This window comes from Prinia subflava, chromosome 16 (genome assembly GCF_021018805.1).
Source record: "Prinia subflava isolate CZ2003 ecotype Zambia chromosome 16, Cam_Psub_1.2, whole genome shotgun sequence".
In the NCBI taxonomy this organism is placed as follows: domain Eukaryota; kingdom Metazoa; phylum Chordata; class Aves; order Passeriformes; family Cisticolidae; genus Prinia; species Prinia subflava.
In genome coordinates this window covers 3391412-3417954 of record NC_086262.1, presented here as the reverse complement: position 1 = coordinate 3417954, position 26543 = coordinate 3391412, and the positions used below count along the sequence as shown (strand labels likewise).

General features: G+C 47.5%; 1 protein-coding gene across 1 annotated transcript; it reads left to right on the top strand.

The window, feature by feature from the left end:
* The first annotated feature begins 930 nt into the window (after positions 1-930).
* On the top strand, positions 931-26543 carry UBE2D2 (ubiquitin conjugating enzyme E2 D2). Its single transcript, XM_063413832.1, has 7 exons — positions 931-1104; positions 9765-9828; positions 13387-13418; positions 13510-13587; positions 13676-13781; positions 23531-23624; positions 25150-26543. Exons 1-7 carry the CDS (start codon positions 1081-1083, stop codon positions 25193-25195), a joined length of 444 nt encoding a protein of 147 aa, XP_063269902.1. The 5' UTR covers positions 931-1080; the 3' UTR covers positions 25196-26543.

The window sequence follows — 26543 nt, the reverse complement described above, 5'->3', positions numbered from 1 at the left end:
CCATCTCGGGAAGTGAGGGGTGCGGCAGCTCCACAAGGGGCCGGGGGTGGAGAAATCCCGCCGAGGCCGGGGCTGGCGGGGTCTCGGGCCCGTCCTGTCCCCCCGGGCCCGTCCTGTCCCCCGCGGGCCCGTCCTGTCCCAGCGGGCCCGTCCTGTCCCCCGCGGGCCCGTCCTGTCCCCGCGGGCCCGTCCTGTCCCCCCGGGCCCGTCCTGTCCCCCCGGGCCCGTCCTGTCCCCCGCGGGCCCGTCCTGTCCCCCGCGGGCCCGTCCTGTCCCCGGCGGGCCCGTCCTGTGCCCCCGGGCCCGTCCTGTCCCCCCGGGCCCGTCCTGTCCCCCGCGGGCCCGTCCTGTCCCCCCGGGCCCGTCCTGTCCCCCGCGGGCCCGTCCTGTCCCCGGCGGGCCCGTCCTGTGCCCCCGGGCCCGTCCTGTCCCCGCGGCCTCGGGCCCGGCTCGGCCGGGACTTCTTCCCGTCCCGTCTTCTCGCGAGAGAACGCGCTGTGGCGTCACGCGCCGCGGCGTCCACCTCGCGCGCGGGCGCTCTCACGCAGCCGCCGTATCCTTCCGCGCGCTCCCCCTCCCCCTTCTGGAGAGTTCTGCACGGCGGCTCCGCACGACAAATAGTCCCCGCAGCTCCCCGCCCCCCACCTCCTCCCGCTCCTCCTCCCCCTCCCGCCGCTCCCGCCCCGGCCTCTCCCTTCCCTCCCCTCCCCGCCACGGCGGTGCCTCCGCCCCGGGAACCGGAGCGGTGCCCGTCGGCAGCGGCGGCGGCGGCGTGGCGGAGTGATCCGCTGCGGGCGGCGCGGAGGCAGCGCATAAAGCGCAGCGGCGGAGGGAACGGAGGAGCTGCGGCAGCGCTGAGCCCGCGGCCGCCACCGCCCGACACCGGCTAGGCCCCGGCCCCGCCGCCCCGGGGGGCCCCGGTCCCCTCCCTCCCCTCCGCTCGCTTCGTCCCTCCCCGTCCCCTCCCCGCGCAGCCGCCACCTCCGCGCTCCTCCTCCTCCCCCCCTCCCCTCGCAAATAGTCCCGCGGGCCGCCCCCTCCCTCCGCCCGCGCCCCTCCTGCCGCCGCCTCGCGCACACAATGGCGCTGAAGAGAATCCACAAGGTAAGGGCCGAACCGGCCCGGCCCCGCACGGCCCCGCTCCCCCCGGCCCTCTCGCCTTACATAACCCGGCACGGCCCCGGGCCTGCAGTGGGGGGGGCGGGCAGGCCGGGCTGGGCCGGGCCCGCCCGGGTTCCCCCCCGCGGGGCTCGGGCCGGGCGGTAGCGCAGGGGCCGCTCCCGAGGGCCGCGGCCGCTTTGTTCGAGGGGGGCCAGGCCGGGCCTGCCCCCGGGGCCGCACCGCGGCCGGGCCCCTCTGGAGCAACGTGGCCCCCGGGGCCGGGCCGGGGCCGCGAGGGGGCGCCGGCGGCGGGGCCGGGCCGGGGGTGGCGGCGGCCCCGGCAGCTGCTGCGGCTCCGCGGGGCCTCGGCCCGGCCGGGGGAAGGCCCGAGGAGCGCAGCGTGGCCCGCGCTGGAAGTTCCGGCGTGGCTCGTCTCGGAGCCCCGTGTCCGAGGGCTCCTCTACCTCCTCCAGCAGCGACGGGGATCGCGGCGTTGGGCAGCAGAGCGCTGAGCACAGAAAACCTGTCACACAGTCGTGTGGTTTGCTCTTTTAATGGAGCCAGCGCTGTTCTACAGCCTGAGTCATCCCCCAGGCTTGTAGGGAAGGCTACGAGCTTGCCTTCTCCTGGAGCGGGAGCTCCGCCGTGCTCCATGTCCTGGCCTTTTGGAAAAACATTGCTGCCCGGTCCATTGCCGTCTTAGAACAGTGTTTGCTTGATTATCAGTGTCTTTTACCAGGGAAAAAACCCTCGACGACGATTGCAGTCTACTGGTACTACCTTGGTGACTCAGGCAGGGAATTTGTATCCTTTCCCTGCAAAATGTGTAGCTGTCAGTTTGGAATCTGTACAGGGTTTTGTTGTAGGAAACAGCCCTTCCATAGTGTTTCTCTTCTTGATCACTACGTGAATTATTTTTTCTCTAGAACCAGCTGTAAACCCACTACCTCATAGCTCACTCTGTAGCCCTGTTTGGTTCCGTGTGTAGTGTCGGGTCTGTGTTAACATCTCTGCTTTGGTTGTAGGTTACTTTGGAGGCTTTGTGAAGCTTCATGTGTCCTACTGATCAGGTTAAAGCTCAGGTGGAGAAGAAAATGGAAGAGAACTTGAAGCCTTATTTATGCTTGTGGAATGGGTAGCCCTGGGAAGGGAGGTATTTGGAGTATGATTTTAGACTCTTGGATTTTCCAGCTGTGGGCTCTGGTAGTGAGTTACATAAGGAAGTTGTGTTCCAGCTGAGCCTTGCTTCTCTGCAGTGTTCTGTCCCTTACTTCAGTAGTCCTGAGGGTGTTGTGAGGACTCTTCCACAGTGCTGGGGAGCTCACAGGCTCTTTGGAAGAGCTCTTACTCCTCGGCACTGGGTCCATAGGCCTGGGAGACTCAGCAGTGGATGCTGAATGGGGTAAATGTGGCTGTGGGGGGCTGGGCACATACAGGCAGTGCAGGGCTCTCGTGGGGAGGCTGAATCTTGTGTCAGGTAACTCAGGAAAGCTGCTTGGTTGTGGTTCAGCGTGTGCTGAGTGTCAGGAGTCAACACTCTGAGAGCACTTCTGTTTCCAGGCTGGTTTGTGACAGGAGAAAAGCTGCATGTGTGGAGTCTTTGTTAACATTGGGTGCTTGTGGACTGACTCTTCATGCTGCTTTTCAAGAATAAAGAATCTCGAGAGATAATAGGGACTGTGTAGGGATGTGAGAGTCTTCAAAGCATCGAGAAGTAGCGAGAGCGTCACCAAAGCAGTTTTGTGTGAGCTCTGCAATGAGAGTTTCAGTGGAGTGAGTGGTGGCTGTGGAGGAGAGGGAGGCGATGGGGCTGGAGGCAGCATTTCCACAAAACAGCGAATGGGGAGGGAAATAAATCTGCCTGTTGTAACAGCCCAGCTGCTTTGAAAGTTGGATGGGTGTGAAGCTACAGGCTGGAAGGAGCAGTGTGAGTGAGTTGCTGTGGGTGTCTCAGTGTAACTGCTTCAGTAATCATGGCTGGCTGTTTACGCTCTGGCTATTTTAAACCCCGTGGAGAGCACTCCTATCATCATCTCAGGCTTGTTCTGGTCTCTGCGAGTGTGTGGTGGCCGTCTCTGTCAGGATAACGAGGGCACAGCCACTTTCTGACCTTTGCTGCTGCAGCTTGTGGCAGGAGCAGAAGCCTGCAGAATGTGGATTGGGTAGGAATAATCCCAGTGGAGTCGAGCACAGAGACATGATGGGAGAGAAAACTGCTGCTTTGGATTTTTTTTAAGGGTGTTATCAGTCACGGTATATCAGTGTGCAGGGCTCAGTCTGGCCACTGGCTCTTGCTCTTGGCAGTTGGGGTTTTTACTGAATCACAAAGGCTTTCTATGAGGTTTTTTGTCAAAATTTGTGTCCTTGGATAACACAGGGCTGAGAACTTGGAAAGGAGAAAATCCCAAGAGTGAAGGTTTGATACAGTGTTACCTGAAATGGCCTCTTGTATGTTGAACTCGGCTGGGCTGGGAGAGGGGCAGAACGCCGGTGTTGTTGCTGGCGTGTGAGGCAGCACAGGAACCTGCCGAGCCCGTCCCAGTGTGTCACTGGTGGCACAGTTGCTCCTGGGATTGTGCAGAGGCTCGAGCTGGGGTGACATGTGTGCACACAGCAGCAGCTGTTCCCTGAGCAGATGCTCCAGAAGGGCTCAGGCTGGGTGAGACCTGCTCTGATTGCTGCCTCTGTTACTCATCACAATATTTCGGGCAGTGCGGCTCCAGATTCTTGTTTAGGTGCTTTTATTGGATCATGGGTCTGAAACTTGCAGTCTTTTCTTGTGAGAAGTGTTTGGGATGTAAGTAATACTGCCAGGTAGAGTCCTTTGGGGTAGCACTGAGGTATAGTGATTGAATTGGTATTTTCATATATATGTAAAAATGATCTATTTTATTCTAGATGTATTTTATAAGAAAAGAAAAGCAGTGTGAAGCGATCCAAGGGCAGGATGGGAGGTACAGGAGGGCCTTCCATTTTAAGGTTTAAGCCGAAGCCCCTTGGATTCAGCCACATCCCCATCTGTGTTGCTTATCTTTAGGGAATGCAATACCTATAACTGGATAACTAGGGCACCGTTTGGAGTTCTTTGAATGGGAAAGCAAGGAAAAGGTTAGCTCATTGTCTTTCACGGGTTCCCCTGTGTGATTGGCGGGTGAGGGGGAAGGGAAAGCAGCAGCTGTGCTTGAGCCCTGCTCAAATAAAACACTTTCTGTAGCAGTGGAATCGAGGATTACCACTGCTTATAATGCATAGGCCCAAAAACGGGGTAGCTAAACTGAATTCTATAGAGCTGTTCCTGTGCAGCTGTGGAAGAGAGTGGCAGTACTTGCTGTAGTCCTGCTGTCCAGAGATGCTTGGGCATCACTTCTGCCAAAAGGAGCAGTGCCTGTGGGTGGGATGTGTGAGGACAAGGGTGCAGACCAGCACTAGTAGTCAGAGCTGTCTTTGTGCTACGTGTGCCGAGCAGAGCCGGTGCTGTTTGTGCTGCCAGTTCTGTACAGCAGCCAGTGGGAGCAACCGGGGCCTTCCGCTGGGCCTCTCGCTGCGTGCGCGGCGCTGCCAGCACGGCCCATCTGTGCTGGAGAGCTGTGTACAGAGAACGCTGCTGCAGCTTCTGTTAGCTAGAGAGGTGTTTTGATACTCAGATTCTACACCAGGAGGAAGTTACACATTGCTTTGGTCTTCTTCCTGTTCGGGCTTTGGGAAAAAAAAATAAAAAGGAAAGGTGAGAGTTACATCAGAGCTTGTTTATAACATATGCTTTGGTTATTGCTGTGTTTTGTGACTTCTCATGCTGCTCACTTGCCTTCTGACTTTTGCAGAGTCTTGTGAGGAGTCAGAGTTGGGGGATCTGAGCAACTTCAAGCATTGCAAAAGCATTTTTTGTCCAAAGGAAAGGATTAAAATACTTCTGTTAATTGTGGCGACAGCATTAGAGTGGCAGATACTCTGGAGTGACAGTCCTGTGGGTGGGAGAGCACCTATGGATGCTGTAGGGAATTGTTGGTCTGACCTTGGCGCACGTGTGACTCTGCCTCCTGCGCAGTGCTGCTGGGCAGGGGGAGAGCAGAGCTGAGGGAAATGCCTCTGGATACAGGCCCTGGCACCTGGCAGGGAGATGCTGCTGGCCCAGGGAAGGTGCACAGGCTCTTCCCATCCTCCTGCCCTGCTGGCCCTGCACAGGGAGCTTGCAGCTCCTCTGTGCCATGGTCCTGAGGTGAGGCAGGGTGTGATCAGTTCGACTTTGGCCCTCATTCCCCATTGCTTGGCTTTACTTTGTTGGGAGCTGGGAACAATTCATGGCTAAAATGACTACGAGTTCCTTTTTGGTTACATAAGTCAGGATTTTGTAACATCTCCTTACTCTGCCTGTTGCTGAAGGGTTTAGGGGCTTCAGGCAAATAAACTTGCTAAAGGCAGATGAAAAGCTTATTTCACTTACAGCAGCAACCTGAGGCAGAAATTAGGTTTATAATCAAGCTAATATGGTCTCTTAGTAAAGTACGGTGTGAAAGCAGCTCAGACTGGAGCAGAGTGGAAAGCCCATGGAGTTCAAGCTAAGAGGACTTTGGATAATCCAGAGGAATACGTATGGTGTGTTGGAGTGGATTTGAGGAGCTCTGCTGTGTACTAAGGCTTAGTAAAATTGCTGGAGCTGACTGTTAAAGCATGCTGGCTTTTTACTTGCCTGATTGGCTTCTTGATGTTGCCAGTTATGTTGGTTATTCTTACTGAAGGCTATATTAGCATTAACTTAATCCTTAAAACTAGTCTTATCTTTTGGCCAGAGCAGGTTTTACCAGGAGTGTGTTAGACTGGGGAGGGATTTGTTGTCTAGAAGAGCAAAATGGAGCTTCACTAACAAATGTCTTTGGAGTTGATAATTATAACTTGAAATGTGTGCAGGGTTAAACTTACAAGACTTCAACCATTTGTATTTGATAGGTTTTTTTAAAGCTTCTTTGCAGTTTGTGGATGCCTGCATTATTTTAAAGGCAATGTAGCAGCTCCTGGGAAGTGGAGGAGGGTAGGGATGAGGTAGTGTGGGGCTGAGCAAGGCTGGTGGCACTGATTTACCTGTGAGCCTTGAGGCCTTGCTGGCAACTGACACCTTCCATGACTTGGGAAGCACAGCGGGGGGATCTGTGGTATAAGCACATTCCATCTTCCTTAAAATGCTTTTCTGGAACCCCTGAGTGGGGATTGATTTGTTGGAAACTTAAGAGCACCATTAAATTGGGTTTTGGAGCCTAAATGTCAGTTTCTTGTGAGATTTTTGTAGCTTTTAAGGTATCTCCTTTGTGGATTTAATAGTAGTAGTTTCGTTCAACTTGACCTTTAGGCAGGACACCTTGAACCTTGCTTTGTGGCATGCTTCCACTTCCTCATTTTTGCTAAGGGACTCATTAAGAGTTCTGAGATGGGTCAGGTTAATTGTAGGATCCGCAGCAGTGGGCCCAGCCCCAGGGGTATTTTGCTTAGGGGACATGGCAGAAACTTTAAATTCTGTAAGATGCCTTCAGCTTGAAAGCCAGCTCAGGGTGAGGCAGCCCTGGGAGCTGAGTAACTCAAACTGGATCTTGGTCTAAAGGCTGCTTGTTAATTCCTGAAGCAAACCCCACGTGTGCTTAAGCATCAAAAACTGTCTGGAGTAGAAACTGCTATGGCTTTCTTCAGGTTTTGGCTTAATATCAGTGTGGTCAAGGTCAGTCTTGATCATGGACCAGCAAAACTTCCTGGATCTTCCACAGGGAAAAACAGCTTTGCAACTTGGGATCCAATACATTCAGGTTTGTAGGTGATACCAAACTGTAGCTGAATCCTCCATGAGTTGCAGTTTTATGGGAACTCCAGAGTAATTTGTTCTGAGTTACAGAAACCAGCTGGTTCTCAGAATCCCTCAGCAACAACTGGAAGCCAAGACCTTGCTGGGTCTGGTGTCATGCTTGTGATACCTTGGGAACTGCACAGGAGCCTGCAAAAGGCAGAAGCAACCTCTAGGACAGGGGCCTGGCTCTGTGTGTACCTGGGTAGATGCAGCCATGAGCTTCTCCTTTCCTGTTCCTGAACTTGGATCTGCAGATGTGGTGGGAGTCCTAGAGCAGCTGGAAGGGAATGGCATGGCATGTTAAAGGGCTTACCCATGCCCTGCCAGATAATCCAGGGGTGTGTTTGCCTCTCCTGTAGGCAGAAGCAGCTGGTGCCTGCACTCCAGAGGAGTCTTGAGGGGTGAACGGGAGGAGCTGAACTTGTTCTCCAAGTTGTTCTAGAAAATTTGGGAAGTTTTGTGCTGCAGGGGCTTGAATTGAGAGTTGGAAGCACAAGGAACTTACACACTGGTTTTTACATAAACCTTTTAATCTGCTATGCTTCAACTCTGAATTTACAGAGCAGGTCCTGAAATGCCACCTTGTCACTGAGACAAGTGGTACAAGTGGTTGTTGTAAGTCATCACTTTCTACTGAGATAATACTCAGGGCTTCAGAAAATTCAGAAATCTCCTTGGAACTGAAGATGTAAAGAATGAAATAGTATTTTAATGAGAAACTGCTGCCACCTGAACTTCACTGCTGCCTCTGTCTGTTGGGGGCTTACCTTGTGGTCCCTCTGTTATATGCAGTTTGGTGAAGTGGTTGGTGCATTTGGGCAGCAGGATGTAGGGGGAGTGTCAGGACAGCTCTGGGGCTGTGTATGCTACTAACTGGTAGAATGTGTGCCTGACTCATATCTGTAACTATTTCCCTTTTGTAGCAGGGAAGGTGCATGTTGTGTGTTGTTAAATATCATCCATGCTAGGTTGTGGTCATGCATGGGAAACGTGGAGTCTTACAGTTGTACCTTCCAAGTCTTGTGGATGTATGGTATTGATGCATAAAATGGGATGAGAAGTGTCAGGAGTATTTTTTTTAGTTGTGTGTTTGGGGTTTTGAATACAATAGCACTGAATATTTTTTCCAGAAAACTGGAGTTCAATACTGTTTGGAAGTGGACTGTACTGCAAACACCTTCAGAAAGAGTGGATACATTGCTATTTCAAAGTTTTCATGCCTGTTATATGTAGACTCCCTCCATTCTTTGTAGCCATGACTAGACTGACCCTGAGGAAGGTGTGTGTAGGTTTCTGCACGTTCCTGTGCTGCCCTGGTGGTTCAGGGCGTTGAAGCAGCCCCAGAGGGCTTTGTGCCTTCAGAGGACACTGGAGATGCTCTCTCCACCTGCAGGAGGGGGAGGCTCCTCAGCAGGTGCTGCATGCTCAGTGTCTGTTCCTGTCCATGCTCAACGCCGAGTGGAAAAGCCCAGCAGGAGCACCAGAAAAGCTTCCATAGTCGGATGTCAAGTCAAGGAGGCTTCCAGCAGGGCTCTCTAGAAGCTGGAAGCTGCTGAGGGCAAACCCCAAACTTGTGTGTGTGTGTGTCAGGGCCTGTGAAGTTTTCTGGGACACCGCATCCAGAGGGGGAAATCCAGAGATTTGTGTTTGATGTGAGGCAGCATTTGTGACTTGTGGGTTGGGTTAGTGGTGGCCTCCCAGTTCCTGGGAAGTAGAAGCTGGAACTCCCAGAGATCATCTGTTCAAGAGCTTAATCACTGCCTGTAAATAACAAAAGGCCATTAAATGGCAAATTTCTTCCATTCCTGCAATCAGCTTGTCTTAATGATTGTACTTAAATGTTTTGTCTGCCAAAAGCCTGGTATGGAGATTCCAGTTTGGACTGTTCTGGAGGTGAAAAGCTGAACACACAACAGGGGCAGCATGGAAGTGTTTCCTGAGCACTGGATAATAGTTGTAATCCTTATCTGGTGTGTGTTCAGCTTTCTAGACTGAGTTCACAGAGGAAAATGGTAATAATGTTCAGGCCCATCATGCAAAACAGGTCAGTGACTAAGCCAGAAGTAGAGCAGGTAAAGTTTGACTTGGAAGTTTTATTCTATTTGCACTTCCCACCAAATGTGCACTTCCTGTGCAAATGGCTGATGTGAATTACTGGCAACAGTAACTCTCGAAAATGTGCTGAAATTTTGCTTCAAATTGAAGCAAAATGGAATAGTTCAGGTGTACTGTGAGTCACTCACCCTGTTCAGACTCATAATAGGATTTCTTCAGAGGAAAACTTGACTGGCACAGCCACTGCAAAGTGAGGGGTTTCAATGAGGTCTGTAGGTATGGGAGGCCTTGTGTTTTGTTCCAGTCCACCCACGGTCACTGATGTGTACGTGTGGAGGTGAAACAGCCCCAGTTATGGGAGCTGTGTGTGCTGCAGGCTGGCTGTGGAGGTGACAAACTGGATCACTGTAGCTGGAGCAGCACGGGAACTGTTACAACTGAGGGAGTAAAATAAGGCTGATACTGAGAGTTGTTGGATTGAGACCACCTTATCTCTGTGACTCGGGGCTGGTAGAAGATACAACACCTTGGTAATGCTTGGGACCAGTGCAGGCAGACCTGACAACCCCTGTGACATGAGGCTGCTGTGACTCAGGGCTCTGGAGCCTGGACAGGTCACTGAGGCCTGTGCCAGGTATGTCTCCTGGGTTTAAGCTGCAACTTTACTTTCCAGAGTCCTGGTTATTAGTTCTGTGGTGCTGCCACAGTGCCCCTAGCAACCTTTGAGCAATGACATGGTTATTTTTGAAATGAAGTGAAACAAACTCATCCTGTTTTTTAGGAGTTGAACGACCTGGCACGTGATCCTCCAGCACAGTGTTCAGCAGGGCCTGTCGGGGATGACAGTAAGTATCTGCTCTCAGCAAGCACCTGCCCTTTCCCACATTTTTCCTTCTGAAATGGAATGTCCAGTTCCTCAGCAAGGAGAACCCTTCTGTTTCTTTTAGAGTACTAGATAATACTCCCCCTCCTAATCTTAAATTTGCTGCTCTTCTGTATCTCTTACACCTTCCTTGTGTGTTAGTGGTGTTATTCCCATGCTATTGATGGGGCAACTCAATGCACATCTTGAATTACACCTTTTAAATTAACTGTTCTGGAATTCTCCTGGGGGAAAACCTCAGCAGATCTGTGGTCAAACCAGCGAGCAGCTGCCCACAGCCTTCTGAACTCAGCTATCTAAACTGTACATGGTGTCTGAAAACTGTACTCAAATCAGCGTGCCCTGCCAGGTCCTGTGCAGGGGACAGCCTCACGCAGCCTCTTTGGCCTTCCTGTGCAAGTGTGCTCACCTGGGGTGTGCCTGGGAGTTGTTGCTCTGTTCTGTGCTCACACTCTTTCCTGTGGCAGCTCTGACATGCAGAAAAGGCTCCTTGAGAACCCTTGGAAGCTGTGACTGCAGTGCCCCGTAAACAGCTGCACTGGATTTGCTGTGCAGTGTGTGGTCTGACAAGTAATGTCAGCAAAGCATCCAGGCTCCTGCAAGAGGGGACAGTGAGGCAGGGAACCTTCCTTCTCTGTGCTAGGAGCTCTGAGCTCAGGCATCCTTTCTAAAATGGAAAAATGCTGCCAGAATCTCTCTGAATCATTTCTGAGTTACTCGGCAGTGCTGAAGTGTACAGAAAGTTACACATCCCTATAGAAATGTAGGGCTACATTAAAAAAAAGCACTTGAAACCTGAGGGTGAAAATACTGAAATTAGTGGAAATGTTCCTGTTCAGCAGCTCTTTCAAATGAGTGGAAACGCAGCTTGGTTTTGAGGGTGTTTAGCAGTAGTTACTTCACAACCTGTTTCTGCTTTCCAAATAGTATTTCAGAGGTTTGTAGTTTCATAGACAAGAGATGACTAAGATGGAGAGCCAGTCAGAAGCTTTTATTCCCTTAAATTAGCAAGTGTGATTTGTGCCATGATAACCTACTTTGTGTTTTCCAAAGCCTTATCAGAGGTGATGACGATTGTCTGGCAGAGGAGGTGCTAGCAGAAGTTGGTGACGGCTGAGAATGGAAAGTTACTACTGAGTACAGAAAGCTTTAAAGTACTATTCAGTTCTCCTGAAGCAACCTTTCTGAAAGACCTCTAATGAAAGACTTTTGTTCTTGAGAGCCACAATGTGGATGTGTGTAAGTGGATAGCAGTGGCAGCAACAGAAAGGTGCCTTCTCCCAGGTCCCTGTGCTCCAGGTTTGCCACCGCTGCCTTGTCAGAGCGACATTTCCCAGAGTTCAGGACATGCTGTGCTTGCAGAGGGCTATCCTGAGGCTATTCCAGCTGATACAAACTGTCCCCAGCTCTAAGCTTCTCATCCCTGTGGTTCATGAACCTCAGAAAATGAAGGAGTGTTCCTGCCTTGTGAACTGTAGGAATGGGATTTTCTTGGCAATGTAGTTTTAGCTTTCTTCCACCCACCTCTGGCCTGTGTTTTGGGAATGTGCTAGTGACTGGATGACATTGGTATGCTTCCAGTGGCTTAGCCTTCTCCAAACATGTACCTGTGCTTACCTACTGAAAGCCAGCAGCCCCCTGCCTTTGTAAATAACTCTGTATGGCTGATTTCAAGGGAAGGAATCAGTTAGAATAAGCTTTGCATGACAAATCTATCTCTACATTCACCTGGATGTTACCAGGATTTAAAGCTTAGGTTAAACAAGCATCCAAGTCTGGGGTGGGAGTTGAGTGGGAGGAGACAGAAGTCCCTTCTAGCTTTCAAAAAGTTAAGATTGCCTGTGGATATGTTTGTATTTCTGGAGTTTTATTGGGTTTAAGGGAATTGTTGGTTATTTGAGGTTCTCTTTTCAGTGGTGCCTCTGCAGAGCCATCACAGTGAATCTCATCTGTGAGATTTTTACTGGTTTTGTTGTAATTAGCTACAATCTCCTGTGGGGTTTCTGCTGCCCCTTTGTCCTCTCCTCCACGTTTCTCCCTGTCCTGCTTCAGGTGACTGGGAGCTCCTGGAAAACTGTCTGAACCCCTTGAAGATGAGTGAATGCTACGTGTGAGCTGCTATCTTGTTTTTTTAATTCTGCATTGGGTGTAGAGTTTCTCAAAGTTTTTTGAGAAAAATAATTTTTCAGGCTATGAGAGAGTGAATATTGAAGTAGTGAAATCCTCTGTCTCTGTTAGAGCTGAGAGCTCTAAGCTCAGATATCCTTTCTAAAAGGAAAAAACGAGCTGCTAAGATCTTTCTGAATCATTTCTGAGCTACTCAGCAGAGCTGAAGTGTATAGAAAGTTACACATTCCTGTAGAAATGTAGGAGTAGATCAAAACAAACTTGTTCCAGCCCAACACTCTTCTCCCTTGGCCTTCCAGGGCTGCTCCCACTCTGCTTTTTTCCTCCTTCCTTGTATGAGATCATCCTGAGCTGTAATGCTTGTACCATGTGTAATTAAAAACTGCTCGTGCTGGATGAGAACAGGTAGTACCGCTCTGCTTTTGGCACAGCTAGTCCTGACAGCTGGTGCCAGTGAAGCACTGACACTTCCAGGTGCCTTCGTCTCCTGTCTTGAAGACCTCCCTTGAAACAGCTGGAGTCATCTACAACTCCCCAGCGCTGAAGGTGCCGTGTAGGTGACATCCATGCTGAGGGAAGCTTCTACAGTCTTAATTCACAAATAATTTCCTAGGCTGGTGCTCTTTGCACAGGCACTGGAGCCTGTGGAGGCACAGGAACCCTGAGAACTCCCCAGTGTACCTCCTACAGATTATCAGCTCTGACAGTTTTCCTTTCCAGCACATTCTTCACAACTCCTGTGTGTTACCAGGTGAAAGTTCTCTTGAGCAGACGCACACAAGTGAGGATGAACTTCTGTCCCTTTAACCTGAAGTGTGTCCTGGCACATCCTGCTCCAAGTATGGGGCAGACTGTCATTCCTGCATTCTCTTAGGACAGTTCTTTCTGCTGCTTTAATGAAATCTTGAGCCCTCTGTGGAGGTCAAGCTTAAATGTTGTGAGGACACCCCTGGTTCAGGTCACCTCTGTACGTGTGGTTTACACAGAGCTGGGGCTTCCCCTCCGTGTGTCACAGGTCTGAGTAGGAGAGCAGGTGTGAGTTCATGCTGGGCCTTTGCTGTAGCTGGCTCAAAGAGGGCACTCATGGGTGCTGATTCATTAGAAGTTGCAAAGTTCAAACTCACAATTTTGAGTCTGAAAAGTTGCCTAGAACTTTGTGGATTTTAATTGTAATGGGATTTTTTGCAGGGCATATGTGTGGTACAGCCCTGAAGTGAGGATTGCAGAGTATCGAGTGCTTTGCTCTGTCTCTTTTTAATTCCTTGGCTCTCTTCCCTACGGCCTTTCAGAAGGCTTTGTTTTTAAAATAGACTTTTCTGTGCTGCTTTGTCTGGAAGAAAGTAGATCATTACTTGAGCTTCTCCAAACTGAAGTAAATCTCTCTCTTTTTCAGTGTTCCATTGGCAAGCTACAATAATGGGACCAGTAAGTATGAGAGAATTGATGTTCATGGCTTTTTATGAGTGGTGGTCTTGTAGTAACTCCTCAAGCTGCAATGATTCTTTTTCATTAACAGAACGACAGTCCCTATCAAGGTGGAGTATTTTTCTTGACAATTCACTTCCCAACAGATTATCCCTTCAAACCACCTAAGGTGAGTGGCTTCTGCCATAAATCTGTCTGTGACCATGTGGTGTGATGTGTATTTGTGAGCCTACACTGAAATTTTCCTTCTTCTGCAGGTTGCATTTACAACAAGAATCTATCATCCAAATATTAACAGTAATGGCAGCATTTGTCTTGATATTCTACGATCACAGTGGTCCCCAGCACTAACTATTTCAAAAGGTACCTCCAATGCTTATTTCATTTTACTCTGCTAAAATGAAGTACTGATTTGGGATTTAAAAACTGCTGCATTCCTCTGGAATCCACCATTTCTGTGGTCACTGCCTCTGTCCTCTGTCTCTCCATGGAGCTTGCAGCCAGTTCCTGAGCATGGGATGCTCAGGACATCCAGCTTCCCCATGGCCATGGGGAGACTCCTCAGCTCTGCCAGTGGATCAGATAAGTCTTACTACACTGAGTACATACTCCTGCCACCTCACCTCAGAACACTTTAACTAAAAATAGATATTAATATATATTAAAGTAAAACCTAGTGTGGGACAATGCAAGACTTAAATGTTCAAGATATGCCCAGAGTGAAATACATAAGGGAACAACTGTGGCTTTTAAAAAACGGTGCAGTTGCTAATTCTTTGTCATTAAAAGGATTTCTGTTTCAAGGGAGCATCAGAATCAAGGGAGAATCCGAGTTAGTAATCTTGTACCAGAACTTCCAATGGTGTGTACTACTGAAACATGGTTTAAAACTTGCCTGGCTTGGACAATCTAAAAGAATTAGCTAAATAGCATCTTAGTCTCTGTGAACTGTATTAGCTTGTGGGGCACTGGAATATGGCCTTTGTCTGATGAAGCAGTATTCATATTTAATATAAATAGCAGGAGGCTTTAAACATCTTGAAAGAAGACACAGGCTGGATTTTTTTGGCACTTGAAACTGTAGATTTACAAACTGTGGATCAGGTTTGCAGGTCTAGCCATGGCTATTCAGGAATATTTGGAGTCTACCCTGTGCATGATCATGTCTTGACCCTTCTGTTCTATACTTCACACTGCCCTTGTAATCAAATGCAGCAGTTGGCACATTGATTACATTGTCCTTCTCAGTGTCCCTGCACTGAGGCTCTCCTGTTGCCTCCTCTCCTCTCCAAGTACAAATAATGTTCCCAGGCACTTCCTGGTTCAGACAGGTGATCCTGGTACATCCCTTGGCCATCATCACTGTCTGCCTTTCCCTGAACCCGTGGAAGTTCCCACCTCCTCTGTCCAGCTAAGGGCATTTGCAGAAGCAGATGGGAAGGTGAAACAGTATCTCCCTGTCTCTTGTCAGAAGTGAATCTGCTTGGGCACAAGGCTCAAAGTCTTGAAAGAACTGAAAAAATGGTGTCAATGAAGGAAAAATGCTTGATTGTCAGGTTGCTGCAGTTTCCTTTCAAGTGCTCTCAGTCACTACTGGCTGCTCCTAGAAGCACTAAATTAGCCCCAAGCACTGATGTCTGTTCTAGTTTGATTAATTGCTGCTTAACTGGAGAAAATGCTGTATTGTTTTAGGGAGTCTGAAGTGACCATATGGGTTGTGGGGTGATAGACAGCACGAGTGAAAATACTGGAAGATAGACTGGAATTAGGACAACTGGGAGAGGATGGGGCAAGAATTTAAGAGGCTGGTCCAGGGTGGCAGGGAACTGCCTGTTAGTGGCTGTCAGCTTTAATCACTCAGCAAATACATCCTAGTGTTAATTTTACTCCCCAAATACATTTTCAATATGCTTTAACATCTCAGTCTCCCTCTGGGTTCTGCTTTGGGCTCTTTTTCTTGCCATTTTCAAACTTTATCCGTGTGACTCAGCTGGAATAAGCCCTGGGATCAGGGTGACTGTTGTGTACCACCTGCCCCTTCCAGTGCCCCTCTCCCTCCTGGGTTTTGGGGGCTCTGTAGTGCTGATCACTTCTCACTGCTCAACAGTTCAGCTGAATGCCCACACTCTGTGCACTCAGCACAACATCACACACATCTCTAATCTGGAAGAAGACCTTATTCCAGCTCCCATGTGCTACATTACAGAAGGAATTAAAGCAAAAAAGCAAATTCTTAGAGGAGACTTTATAGGAACACTTTCCTCACAATCACAGGGATGCCCTGTCAAATGGCAGATATCAACTTCAGAAGAAAAGAGTTGATACTTAGGGGAAGTGTTCCCATCTTGGGAACATGGAAATAAAATCCACAAAGGCAACCTGAATCTTTTGAGGATGAAATTGTTGAAATCTTGTGTTCAGTCAGATTAGAATGTGTTGTGACAGAATTCAGGGGTATTTCAGCTTTCTAGTAACTGATCAGCCTTATCAAAGAATGAAGATGTTGTAAGCAGGAAAAATTGTTGGGTTAGGTAACTTAGGGTGAATAATAAGACTTAAAACATTCAGCAATAAACTCACACCTCTTCCAAAGCAGCAATTTATTATTTGTAGTGTAGATTCCTTTGAGTATTTCCTGAATTGTGCCATGATTTAAATTGGATGCTACTGGGAGCAAGCTGTTTGAAGTTAAAATCTGTAAGCAGATAACTTAGAGCACAGCTATGAAAAAATGTACTTCCTACTGATTGAGAAATCTGTGAAGAGTAGAAACAATCCTTGTAGGAAAGAGCTTATCATGCACAGCTTCCTCCTGAGGCAGATGGGAGGCAGCACTGTCAGCAGCTCACTGTTATGCTCACATTTAACATGTGTTACATGAAGATGTTTTTCACCTTAACCTGCAAGGAGAGAGGGGAAGGGATCTGCAGTGACTCCTGTTGGGTTAAAAGTGCCACTTTTTGGTGGAGAGACTGAAAAATCACGTCAGTGCTACTTAATCATTCCAGTTCAGTGATGAAGATAGGGGTCTTGGCTCCTCTGGCTCCTGGAACCAGCCCTCTGTAAGCAATTTAATAAAGTGATTGTGGCTATGGTAGAGGTGATTGGCATTTTGGGGTTTTGTTCTGTCCCTCCTACAATTGTTAGAACAGTTAAATCTTGGAAGAACAGCAGTGACTGTCTCAGTACAACAGAGGACTTGCTTGTATTAGTAATTCTGAACTCAGTGTTCCTTCAGGAATACATTCTGGAGTATAAATAATCTCAGAATACAGTGTTAGCCACACTGTGGTGGGTAATTTGAACTCCAAGGCTTAAGCAGAATGTGTAGGCTTAAATGAAAAACATTATCTCCAAGTCTGCATAAATAAGAATCCCTGTTGCCTGAAACAGGAGAATGAAGTGTTTTAACATTATTACAGCTATTCTCAGCCATTTTGGGGGGGAAAACACTCTTTCTCTTGAATTTGGCAAGTGGCTGTGCAAGAGTTAATCCTGAACTAAAGCACTTCTGCATTAAAGGTTGGACTAATCTCCTGTCTTGTCCCACTTCTCCCCATGTTTTGTAACAAATAAATCACAGAGCCTGTGTGAATGTGCTGGAGGGCCCTGCCTGGGAGGGGCAGTGAGTAAGCTCAGCCTCATTTGTGCAAGACTTCAGCTCCCACTGTCCAGACTTCCATGCCTGGTGCAGTGAGGATTTTCTGTGATGTTGCTCTTCATGAATCACTTCACTAAGACTTGCTGGAAGTAATAGTACCAAGAAACTGAATTGGACATTCACAGTGCTGTTTTCAAAATCAGGAAGTTGGTTTCTGATTACTTGGCTTTTGAATTTGCCCATTGTAGCATTTACCCACATTACTGGGGGTGGCTTTGTCACAGAGCATGGGTCAATCTCTCCAGCTGTGCTGAGTTGGGGTTCTGAGGGAAATGCCCATTTTTGTTTCAGCTCTCACAACTGTAATTGAGCCGCTTGTGCAGCTTCCTAGGAGCTGCCCTTGCTCCAGAGAAGGCTGTGCCAGGAAGAGTGGTGCTAGCAGGGCTGTGATCCATTCCCTGCGTTGGGTGCTGACAAAGCTGTGTCTGCAGCATGTGTCCAGGGTGGGCTGTCCTGACCAGGGAAGTGTGGGTGTACTGGAGAGAGCCCCCTGAAGGGCCAGGAATGCCATGGAGGGACTGGAGCATCTCCCCTTAGGAGGACAGGCTGAGAGCTGGGACTGTTCAGCCTGGAGAAGAGGAGGTTCAGGGGGATCTTATCAGTGCCTGTGAGTACTTGAAGGGAGGATGTGGAGATGACAGAGCCAGACTCTTCTCAATAGTGCCCAGTGACAGGACAAGAGGCAGTGGGCACAAACCGAATCACAGGAAGGTCTCTGAACAGCAGCAAACACTTGATGTTGTAGTTTTACTGGGAGGATGCTGAGCACCAGCGCAGGTTGCATTGGGAGGTTGTGGGCTGTCCCACCTGAGAGATACTCCAAAGCCTCCAGACACTGTCATGTACACCCTGTCTTAGGTGGCTCTGCTTGAGATGAGATGATCTCCAGAGGACCCTTGCAACCTCAACCAGTCTGTGATACACTGGGCAACACTTAACTTTTCTTCTTTTATCACCAGAAATTGTTGAACTGACTTAGCAGGAATGCCAGTTGCTTTGAAGCCAGAAGTTTAAACTGCTCAGATTTAAAGGTACACTTCCTGTAAGGCTGGGGAAGACAGCTGGAGGAGTTGGAAAAGGGTTGTGGTTAAGAAACTACATTTAACTTGAGCAGAGGCTCATTTCATTTATTTGGTTGCATCTTGCCTGTTCACAGTCAGGAGCCAGGCATTTGAAACTGTTGGTCAGTGGTGTTTCCAGTGTTTAATGCTGCAATCTTAACTTCTGTCAGTACTGATAAAGCTTTGACAACTGCACATCTCAAGCTTCAGTGAATCTGGGGCCTGAAACTCAAAACCAGCGACTGTGCAGGAGAATGTTCCTTACAGGAGCCAATTTTTTTCCTGGTTTTTAAAGTATAGAGATGGAAGTAGCAGTGAACCTTGATGTGGAGGCTGCCAGGTTGATGATAAACAAAGGAGCCCTCACTGGTGAGAGAAGCAGGACAGCTGGATAAATCTGTCAACAGAGAATTAAGAATTCCTCAGCAGCGTTACATGTCCAGAGCTCCCATTTCTGCTGGCAGAGGTGTCTCCCAGCATACCAGGCTCAGTTAAACCTGAGCTGACAAATGGTTACTTTCACATTCAGGAACTGGGCTGGAGCAGAAGCACAGCATTGTGTGCCAGAGCCCACGGCCTGGTCTCCAGGAGGTGACAAATCTCTTTTTGTGGAGCCCTGGCACAGTGATTGTCATTCACTCAGGACAGAGCAGGTGGGGTGGGCTGCTGCCATTGCTGGGAACTCAGGATGGGCAGGGGTTGATGCTTCCCTGTTTTATCTAGCTGCTCTGTGTCACTGCATGAGCTTTTCCATTATCAGGTGGTCCTGGCACTCTGGTGTGACTCCAGCCAGGATGCAGAGCTGAGTGTCATCCTGCTGTCCTGACAGTCTGGCAGGCAGAGCAACCATCTCAGCACCTTCTTGGTACTGTACCACACATTTTGTTGGTGCAGTCTCTGTGCCTGCTTAGAGATGGACCTTTATTCCTAGGTGGATTCTAAATTGTCTCCTCTTTGGAGAGCAGTAACTGCACCAAACAGCAGTTGGATCAGAACACACCAGCTGTTTCTTCTGGGTAGCTCATTACCTTGGAAAAATAAATGCCATTTATCTCCCTTCTGTGAATTCAGCTGGAGATTCCATGGCTCCTCAGCTGCTTTTCCTTACTCTGAAGTGCCCCATGGATGAGTGCTTTACTGGAGCAAGTTTGTTTGGAATTCCAGCTGGACTTAAACAGCAGGATCTGTAGTGGTTGGTACCCTGTGTCAAGGGGGTGGCCTGAGTGGTAGATACTAGACCAGTCAGGCTTTGCAGACAAAGTGAGTGATTTGGAGTTTGTGTTTTGGAAGATAAGGATCTTTTAAGAGTCTCTTCATCTCTTTAGTTCCAGGAGCTTTAACACATAAACTTAGATGTTCCAGTAGCCATGTGGGCTTTAAATTCTGTTTTGCACTGCTCATTTGGCTAGTGCTGGAAAGACCTGTGGAGGGCTGATGTCATGGATTGTCCTGACTAATGGCTGGGCTGCTTCATAGCAGAGGAAACCTAGGAATTTACATATAGAATTTGCATCTGCATCTGCTCAGCCTGAGGTGGGGCACAACCAGGAAGGTGCAGTTGCCCATCGAGGGTGGTGGGCTGCCCTTGGTGGTGTGAGAGCAGAGCAGATGCTGAGGTGGATTGTGCAGTGGGAAGCTGGAGCTGGTCTTGTTGACAAGTTGTCAGTGGCATGATTGCCTGCACAGAGGAGCTGCCTGGAGGAAGGTTGCCCATGAATTTCAGTGTTACATGCTTTGTGAAGGAAGGCCTTGGGCAGTGGGAACTTGGATCTCAGTTGTACAGTGTTACACTGGTGGGGCTTACTTTGCATGTTACTCAAGCAGTCTTAAGAGTTCAGTGATCATTCTGCCTGATGAGAATGCATTTCCGTCCTTCTCTGTGGGGAAGCTGAGCCCATTTTCTAGAAGCACTTTGTTAGCAGCACTTCTGCTTGATGAGTTTGGTTCTCCTGGCTCCTTGGTGTTGTGTACTCAGTCTGTGCTAGTGCATGGCAGCAGGAAGCACACTGAGGAGTAAATTGTGTCTGTTGTCTGCAGAGATAGATGGGGAGTGTAGTTGAAGGGTTGGAGGTCAATAGGCTGCCTAGTTGGGGAAATAAAACAAAGCAAAACCAATTTTCAAGTGAAAAGGAACTTTAAACTGACAGTGGTTGAAGTTGCTTAGTGGCTGGACAGCTCTGACAGCTAAGAGTGATAAGATGAGAAATAATTCTGTACAGAGTTATTTCAAGGGATGAATCCCTTGAGTCGATGGCAAGTAAAATTTATTTTGCTATTACTGAGAAAAATCCAGACTTGAATTCAAAGAGTGCACACTTGTGGTACATCCCTGTCAGTGAGAGACTTGAAGGGATGCTGCCAAGCAGATAATGCTTTGCCTATGGCCATGCAGGATGTTCAAGTGTAAAGTGTCACTTACCTGCCTTGTGTAATTATTCAACCTGATTCTGTGGTTCAAAAAAGGTTAGGGAATTCTCTTTTTATTGTCTGATAGTAATGTTGTAGTCTTTTGACTAGAATATATCATGGCTTTGCTGAGGAATTCGTTGCAGTAATATTTGATTGCAGAGGGAGGTGGCCTGGTGAGTCTCTTATTCCATAGTGTTGGTTTAACTCGTTATTACTCTGGTGCATCAAAGAATTCTGACACACAGCTGCCATTTGTAAGCGCTGCTTCCCCTTTACCCTTGCACTTGAAACTTTGATGTGGTGCCTTTTCCAGGGGATTTTTCTGTACGTTGGTCTAAAATGTGCATGTGCAGTGTTCTAGTGGAAGGCCTCGGGAGAAACTTGCAGAATTTATTTTGGACAAATAGCTGGGTTCAGCAGGATGTTAAAATTAAACCAGTTCAGTTAAAAATGCCTTTTTTTTTTTTTTTTTTTGCTGAGGCTGTACAGATAAAAGGGGAATGATGTGAAGTCACCAGCAAGAGTGAGTGTAATGAGAATAATGAAGACATAGAAAAATAAATCAAAGCAGCTGAATGTGGCAGTGCAGCTTGAAGCCAAATGCTGATGTCCACTTTTATTCAGTGTTTTTGGGGTGATACTGAAAAGTGAGCTGCTGAGTGTTAGGAAAAGCGGTGTGAGGGTGGGCAGAGCCATAGACAGACCTGCAGTGTGGTTCTGCTGTTGAATGCTGAGCCACTGTGTTCAGAAAAGTCCTTGGGTTTTTAAAGGAGTGTGATAAGATAAAACTTGAGGGAGTAGTTACAACAGTTGACCAGAAGACTTTTAATAAGATTTCCTGTGTCTTTTGGTGAAGGCAGGGGATGGATTGGACCTGCCTTGCTCATCCTACAGCTGAAGAAGCTTCAGTGACCAGAGCAGTGGAGTCTGACAGACAGAAAGAAATGAGCTACAGGAAAACCGCTGGAGAAATGATTGTTTTGAAACTACACTGACTGGGAGCAGTGTGAGGTGGCAGAGAGGTTCCCATTGAGAACCAACAAGGGCTTTCCTTGATTTATAGGGGTAAAGAACTGGTGCTGGATCTGTGCTGCAGCTGCCAAATGTGCTGCCTTGCTAAGGGACAGCAGTTCAGCAGCAGTGGCTTCTGCAGGCAGACCTGCTTCACTCTGAGCTGAGAGGGAGCTCAGTAAATGCTCCCCGTGTCAGTTTGATGGTGGAGAATCATTAAGCTCTTAACTCTCACAAGTGCACTGTGGAAAACTGGGAAAAAGGAGAAGAGGTTTGCTCCTTTTTCTAAAACCAGAAATACATTCACCCAAACCAAGACCAGTTTATTACCAAACTTGTTTTGGAAGCTTTAAGCTGGGAATTGATAATTCCTTAGTGAAGTGTCTACAGAAACAGGTGGGAAAACTGAACTAAGTGGCTTTGTGGGTTCTTGCTGCTCACAGCACTGAGCAACTTGTGTAATTCAGACCTAAGGGAAGCTTTCACTCTTGTCCCACTTGAAAAAGAACTGAATTTCAGACCTGTTTCCATCTTCTCTATGGAGTGTGGTAAGGTTGGCACAGGTTGTCCAGAGAAGCTGTGGCTGCCCGATCCCTGGAAGTGTCCAAGGCCAGGTTGGAGCACCCTGGGGCAGTGGAAGGTGTCCCTGCCCATGGCAGGGGGCTGGAATGAGATGGGCATTGAAGGGCTTTCCAACCCAAGCCATTCTGTGATCTCTGTTTCATGGCCCTGTTTTAACCTGTCTAAACTCCTTCGTTGCTTTTGTGGGCTGCATGCTGTTTCCTTTCATTTTTCATTGATAGCTCTGCCTCCTGCCAGTGATGGAAATTGGAGCAGATTCGTGTTTAGTGTCTTCAAACTCCTCGCTCTTGTCATCTGCACCTTGCTTGGAGGCTGCACTGTGACAACTGCTTTGCTGCAATTGGTGAAGGGACATATGGAGTGGCACTGCTTGATCCAAACAGGCTGAGAGAAGGGAATGTTTGGCATTTTCAGGAGTGGGGCAAGATGTCCCTGCCGTGCCTGGTGTAGTGTTGTCCCAATATGCTTTGCTTATAACTTCCTGCCTTCTCTTCCTTTCTCCTCTGGAGTGAGTGTAGGAATGTCCATGTGCTATTTGTGGCTTTGCAGCAGTGTCCTGGCTCCTTGTATGGATGAGGGTTGTCACTCTGCCGGGCGGGATGTGCCTTCTGGGGTACATGCACTGTGTATTTATAGTGAAACACTCAAATTCGATCGTCTGTGGTTGATAGCAGTGCAAGGAGCTGGGCATTCCGGGGTCATTTTGAATGCTGTTCTACACTAAATCCATCTCAACTTCCCTTATGCTTGGAAAATAATTAAGCCTCTCAATTCACTACAAAACCAGGTTATTTTTAAACAGATCTTCATGGCCAGGTTAGATGGGGCTTGGAGCAACCTGTGCTAGTAGGAAGGTGCCTGTGCTCATGGCAGGGGTTTGAACAAGATGAGCTTTAAAGTACCTCCCAACCCAAACCATTCTGTGATTCTTAAGTAGCTGTGAACAGCCCTTGCTTCCTTCATTTCAGCTGGACTTGTGTATTGTTTGACTTTGGACTAATGCTTCTCCAAGTCCTCCAACACTGACGTGATTGCTTTAGGGAACAGTTGAATTTTGGGTGCAAAAGCAAGGATGTTTTCCCAGGGGACTCTGAGGTACCAGGCTCAGGCAGAACACTTCTGCCTGGTGATCTAAGGCTGCTGCTGGATAGATCTGTCCAGGAGGTTACTCACTGGGATGTTGTGGTTGTGAACAGTTGTGTAGTTCACTGGTAAAAGGAGTTTGTTCAAAGTCACTCAGCTGAATTACGTGGGGTTGGCACTCCTTGACAAGCTTAAATAAATGCTGCTGATGCTGCTGGCTGGAGGGGAAGGAAGTGCATGGGCTGACTGGTGCAGGTGTCCTCAACTGTCCTGGAACTAATTCAGTGTCTCTTATCTCTCCTTAGTACTTTTGTCCATCTGTTCTCTGTTGTGTGATCCCAATCCAGATGATCCTTTAGTGCCTGAGATTGCACGGATCTACAAAACAGATAGAGAAAAGTGAGTATGGAAGCCAAACCCATGGAATTTGACAGGGCAGAATCCACACTTACACAGTAAAGGGGAGCTGAGAGGAACTGCTTCTCGGAAAAGAGTGAGAGTGGAAAAAGGCAAATCAAGGCTCTGTGGTCTTCTTAGAGATTTTTTTTTGGTTTCTGTTTTCCCTGGGATCTTTATAGTGCCACTGTCTGAGCTGCTTTAATCCCATATAACCACCAGAGGGAGAGCAAGTTACTCCAACGGGAGAATATTCCATGGCAGCTCTGGGTCTGGAGTCATACAAAGAAATAACAAAAACTCCCTGTTTTACCTTCACTCGACAGCACAAGGGAAGAACCAGTAGTGTAGAAGTGGGGCAGGAGGACTCTCAACAGAGAAATTTCAGTGCTAACATGCACTTTAACAGTTTGGTGGTGTTGTAAACACTTCCTACCTCACTGTTCCCTTCCAGATTTGATCAGGGAAAGGAAAATAGTCCACAAATTTGCTTCCTCTGCTGTGTACTTGAGGAGCAGTGTTAGAGAAGTGTACGCATCCTGGTTTTGAGAACTGCAAGACCAGCAGCACATACTTGAAGACACAGTTAACAGTGATGATCTGCACTTTTAAGTGTGCAGAACTCCTTCCTATTTTTTCCAAAACCAGGGAAGTAAATTTTGGGTTTAAATAGAAGGAGTTGTTCCTTGGGTAGTCTTTGAGCAGTGATATGAAATAGAGAGTTAGTTACGAGTGGATTGTCAGATTGTTTAAGCTAAAGAACATTGTCTACAGACTAAATTCCAACACCAAACCAACTTGGTGTACATAACTGTAGCAGACTTCAGACTGTGTCTTACTCTACAAATTCTCTAGAACATGAACAGCTTGCCTTCTGTTGTCAGAGAGAAGCTAATCACACAACTGCTTTGTTTTACATGAGTATCCTGAGCTTCCTCTGGCTGTAAGGGGTACTTGGTTGCAAACACTACGGATTTCTTGGGAAGTGAATTATATTTGCCTTCAGAATTAAAAATTCTGATGGACAAATCAGTGTGTCCTGACAGTCATCAAAATAGCCAAATTGTAGGAAGAAAAAAGGCTGTTGGGGTTTAGCAGATGAGTTGATGGCAGGTACTGAGGTTAACTTTGCAGGGAAGCAGAAGATGGGGGAACATGTTAATCTGTTTTCCAGAATGACCAAGTGAAACCCGACAGCAGGAGTTTACCCAGGGACACAGCAGGATGGGGCTGGGGAAGGCACAGATAAAGCCTTCCTGAAAATCCTTTCCCCTCAGCCCTGCTCTAGCTCCATTTTGTGCCTCCAATCACAAAAATCTCATATTCCTGTTGTAAATATGACCAGGTATTTCTTTTCCATGAAGCACTGTGGGCTTTGTTTCCCCTGCTTGTTTAATGTTTGATTTTGCTCTTAAATTTTACAAATTGATGATAGTACTGTGGTTTCATGCCCTGTGTAGACTAGAGTGCTGGAGCTGGAATACTGTGCAGATGCCATGTTAAGTAAATCCTCTTTTTATACATACAGGTACAACAGAATAGCTCGGGAATGGACTCAGAAGTACGCGATGTAATTAAAGAAATTATTGGATAACCTCTACAAATAAAGATAGGGGAACTCTGAAAGAGAAAGTCCTTTTGATTTCCATTTGACTGCTTTCTATGAGCCCACGCCTCATCTTCCCCTGTGCACATGTTTACCTGATACAGCAGTGCTGCGTGTTGTACATACTTGGAACAACAAACTAGAAATACTGTATTTCCCCGTACCAACATTGACTCCTAGCAGAGAAGTGTGTGTGTGAAAAGCTGGTTCTTCAGTCATAACTTTGTGAGCCTAAAAGCATTCCTTGCTGAGTTAAATTGGGAAATCAAGTGGGAATGGGGAGAGTTCTGGTGCGTTTCAGATTTTCTAGGGACAGTGTTGCTGATCCATGAAGGATTTTAAGTGGAATCCTTTTAAACTCATAACAGTTATGAAAAGCAAGGTGAAGAACTTGAAGCTGTTTCTGTATTCATTTTATTCTGAAGGACCTACACCTTAGGTAAATGTTATGACCAATGAGAAGCTGTACCCACATCCTGTGTTTAAGGTCTAAGTTTAACCGGTCACCATTTAAATGGATTGGAGCTATTAGTGCATCAAGTGATGTTGATTTGTTTCAACTTTCTCCCTCCCTTCATACTTTTTTTGGTTTGTATGTGGTTTCTCAGTTAATACCTAGCTAATAGCTCTTATTTTTTCTTAAGTTTTTTAACTGCTTAGGTCTTCTGGATGTAAGGGTAAAAAAAAAAAATCCATATGACAGAAAACTTGTGTGTATTTAAAGACCCAACTGCTCCCCTGGAGCTTGTACGTTCAAGAATGAATAATCTGTGTAATAAACTGATTACTACAGTCATTACATATAACTTTGTGTGAATAGGCTTTTAATTTTCAGAGCAGTTTGTTACAGGCTTAAACTAACGGTGGATTTCTCTAAAAAAACTTTTTGGGCTGAAGTCGTGAAGCAGTTTGGTTTGCATCACACAAGGCACCTGAAGAGGCAAACAGGAGCTTGAGCACTTAGATGAAATCAGGATGTGTAGTGTGCCAGGAACTTGACTGTTAAACCAAATAAGCAGTTTACTAAATGCGAATCAGAGTGACATTTTACAAAGCCTGATGGTATTACTCCCACTTGCATGGGACCTAACACAATGCATATGTACTGTAGGTAAGTGAAACCTTATGTAACTAAAAAAATGGATGTAAAAGGGTAAAAAAAAGAAAAAACCTACCAAACACATCAGCACAAACTTTCATAAAATGTAGCTTTTACATAATTACTTTGCACTAAACATTTGCAAATGTTCATACAGTTTTAAATTGTACTTGTATGTGTCTTTTTTTTTTTTTTTTTTTTTTTTTTTTGGAACAAA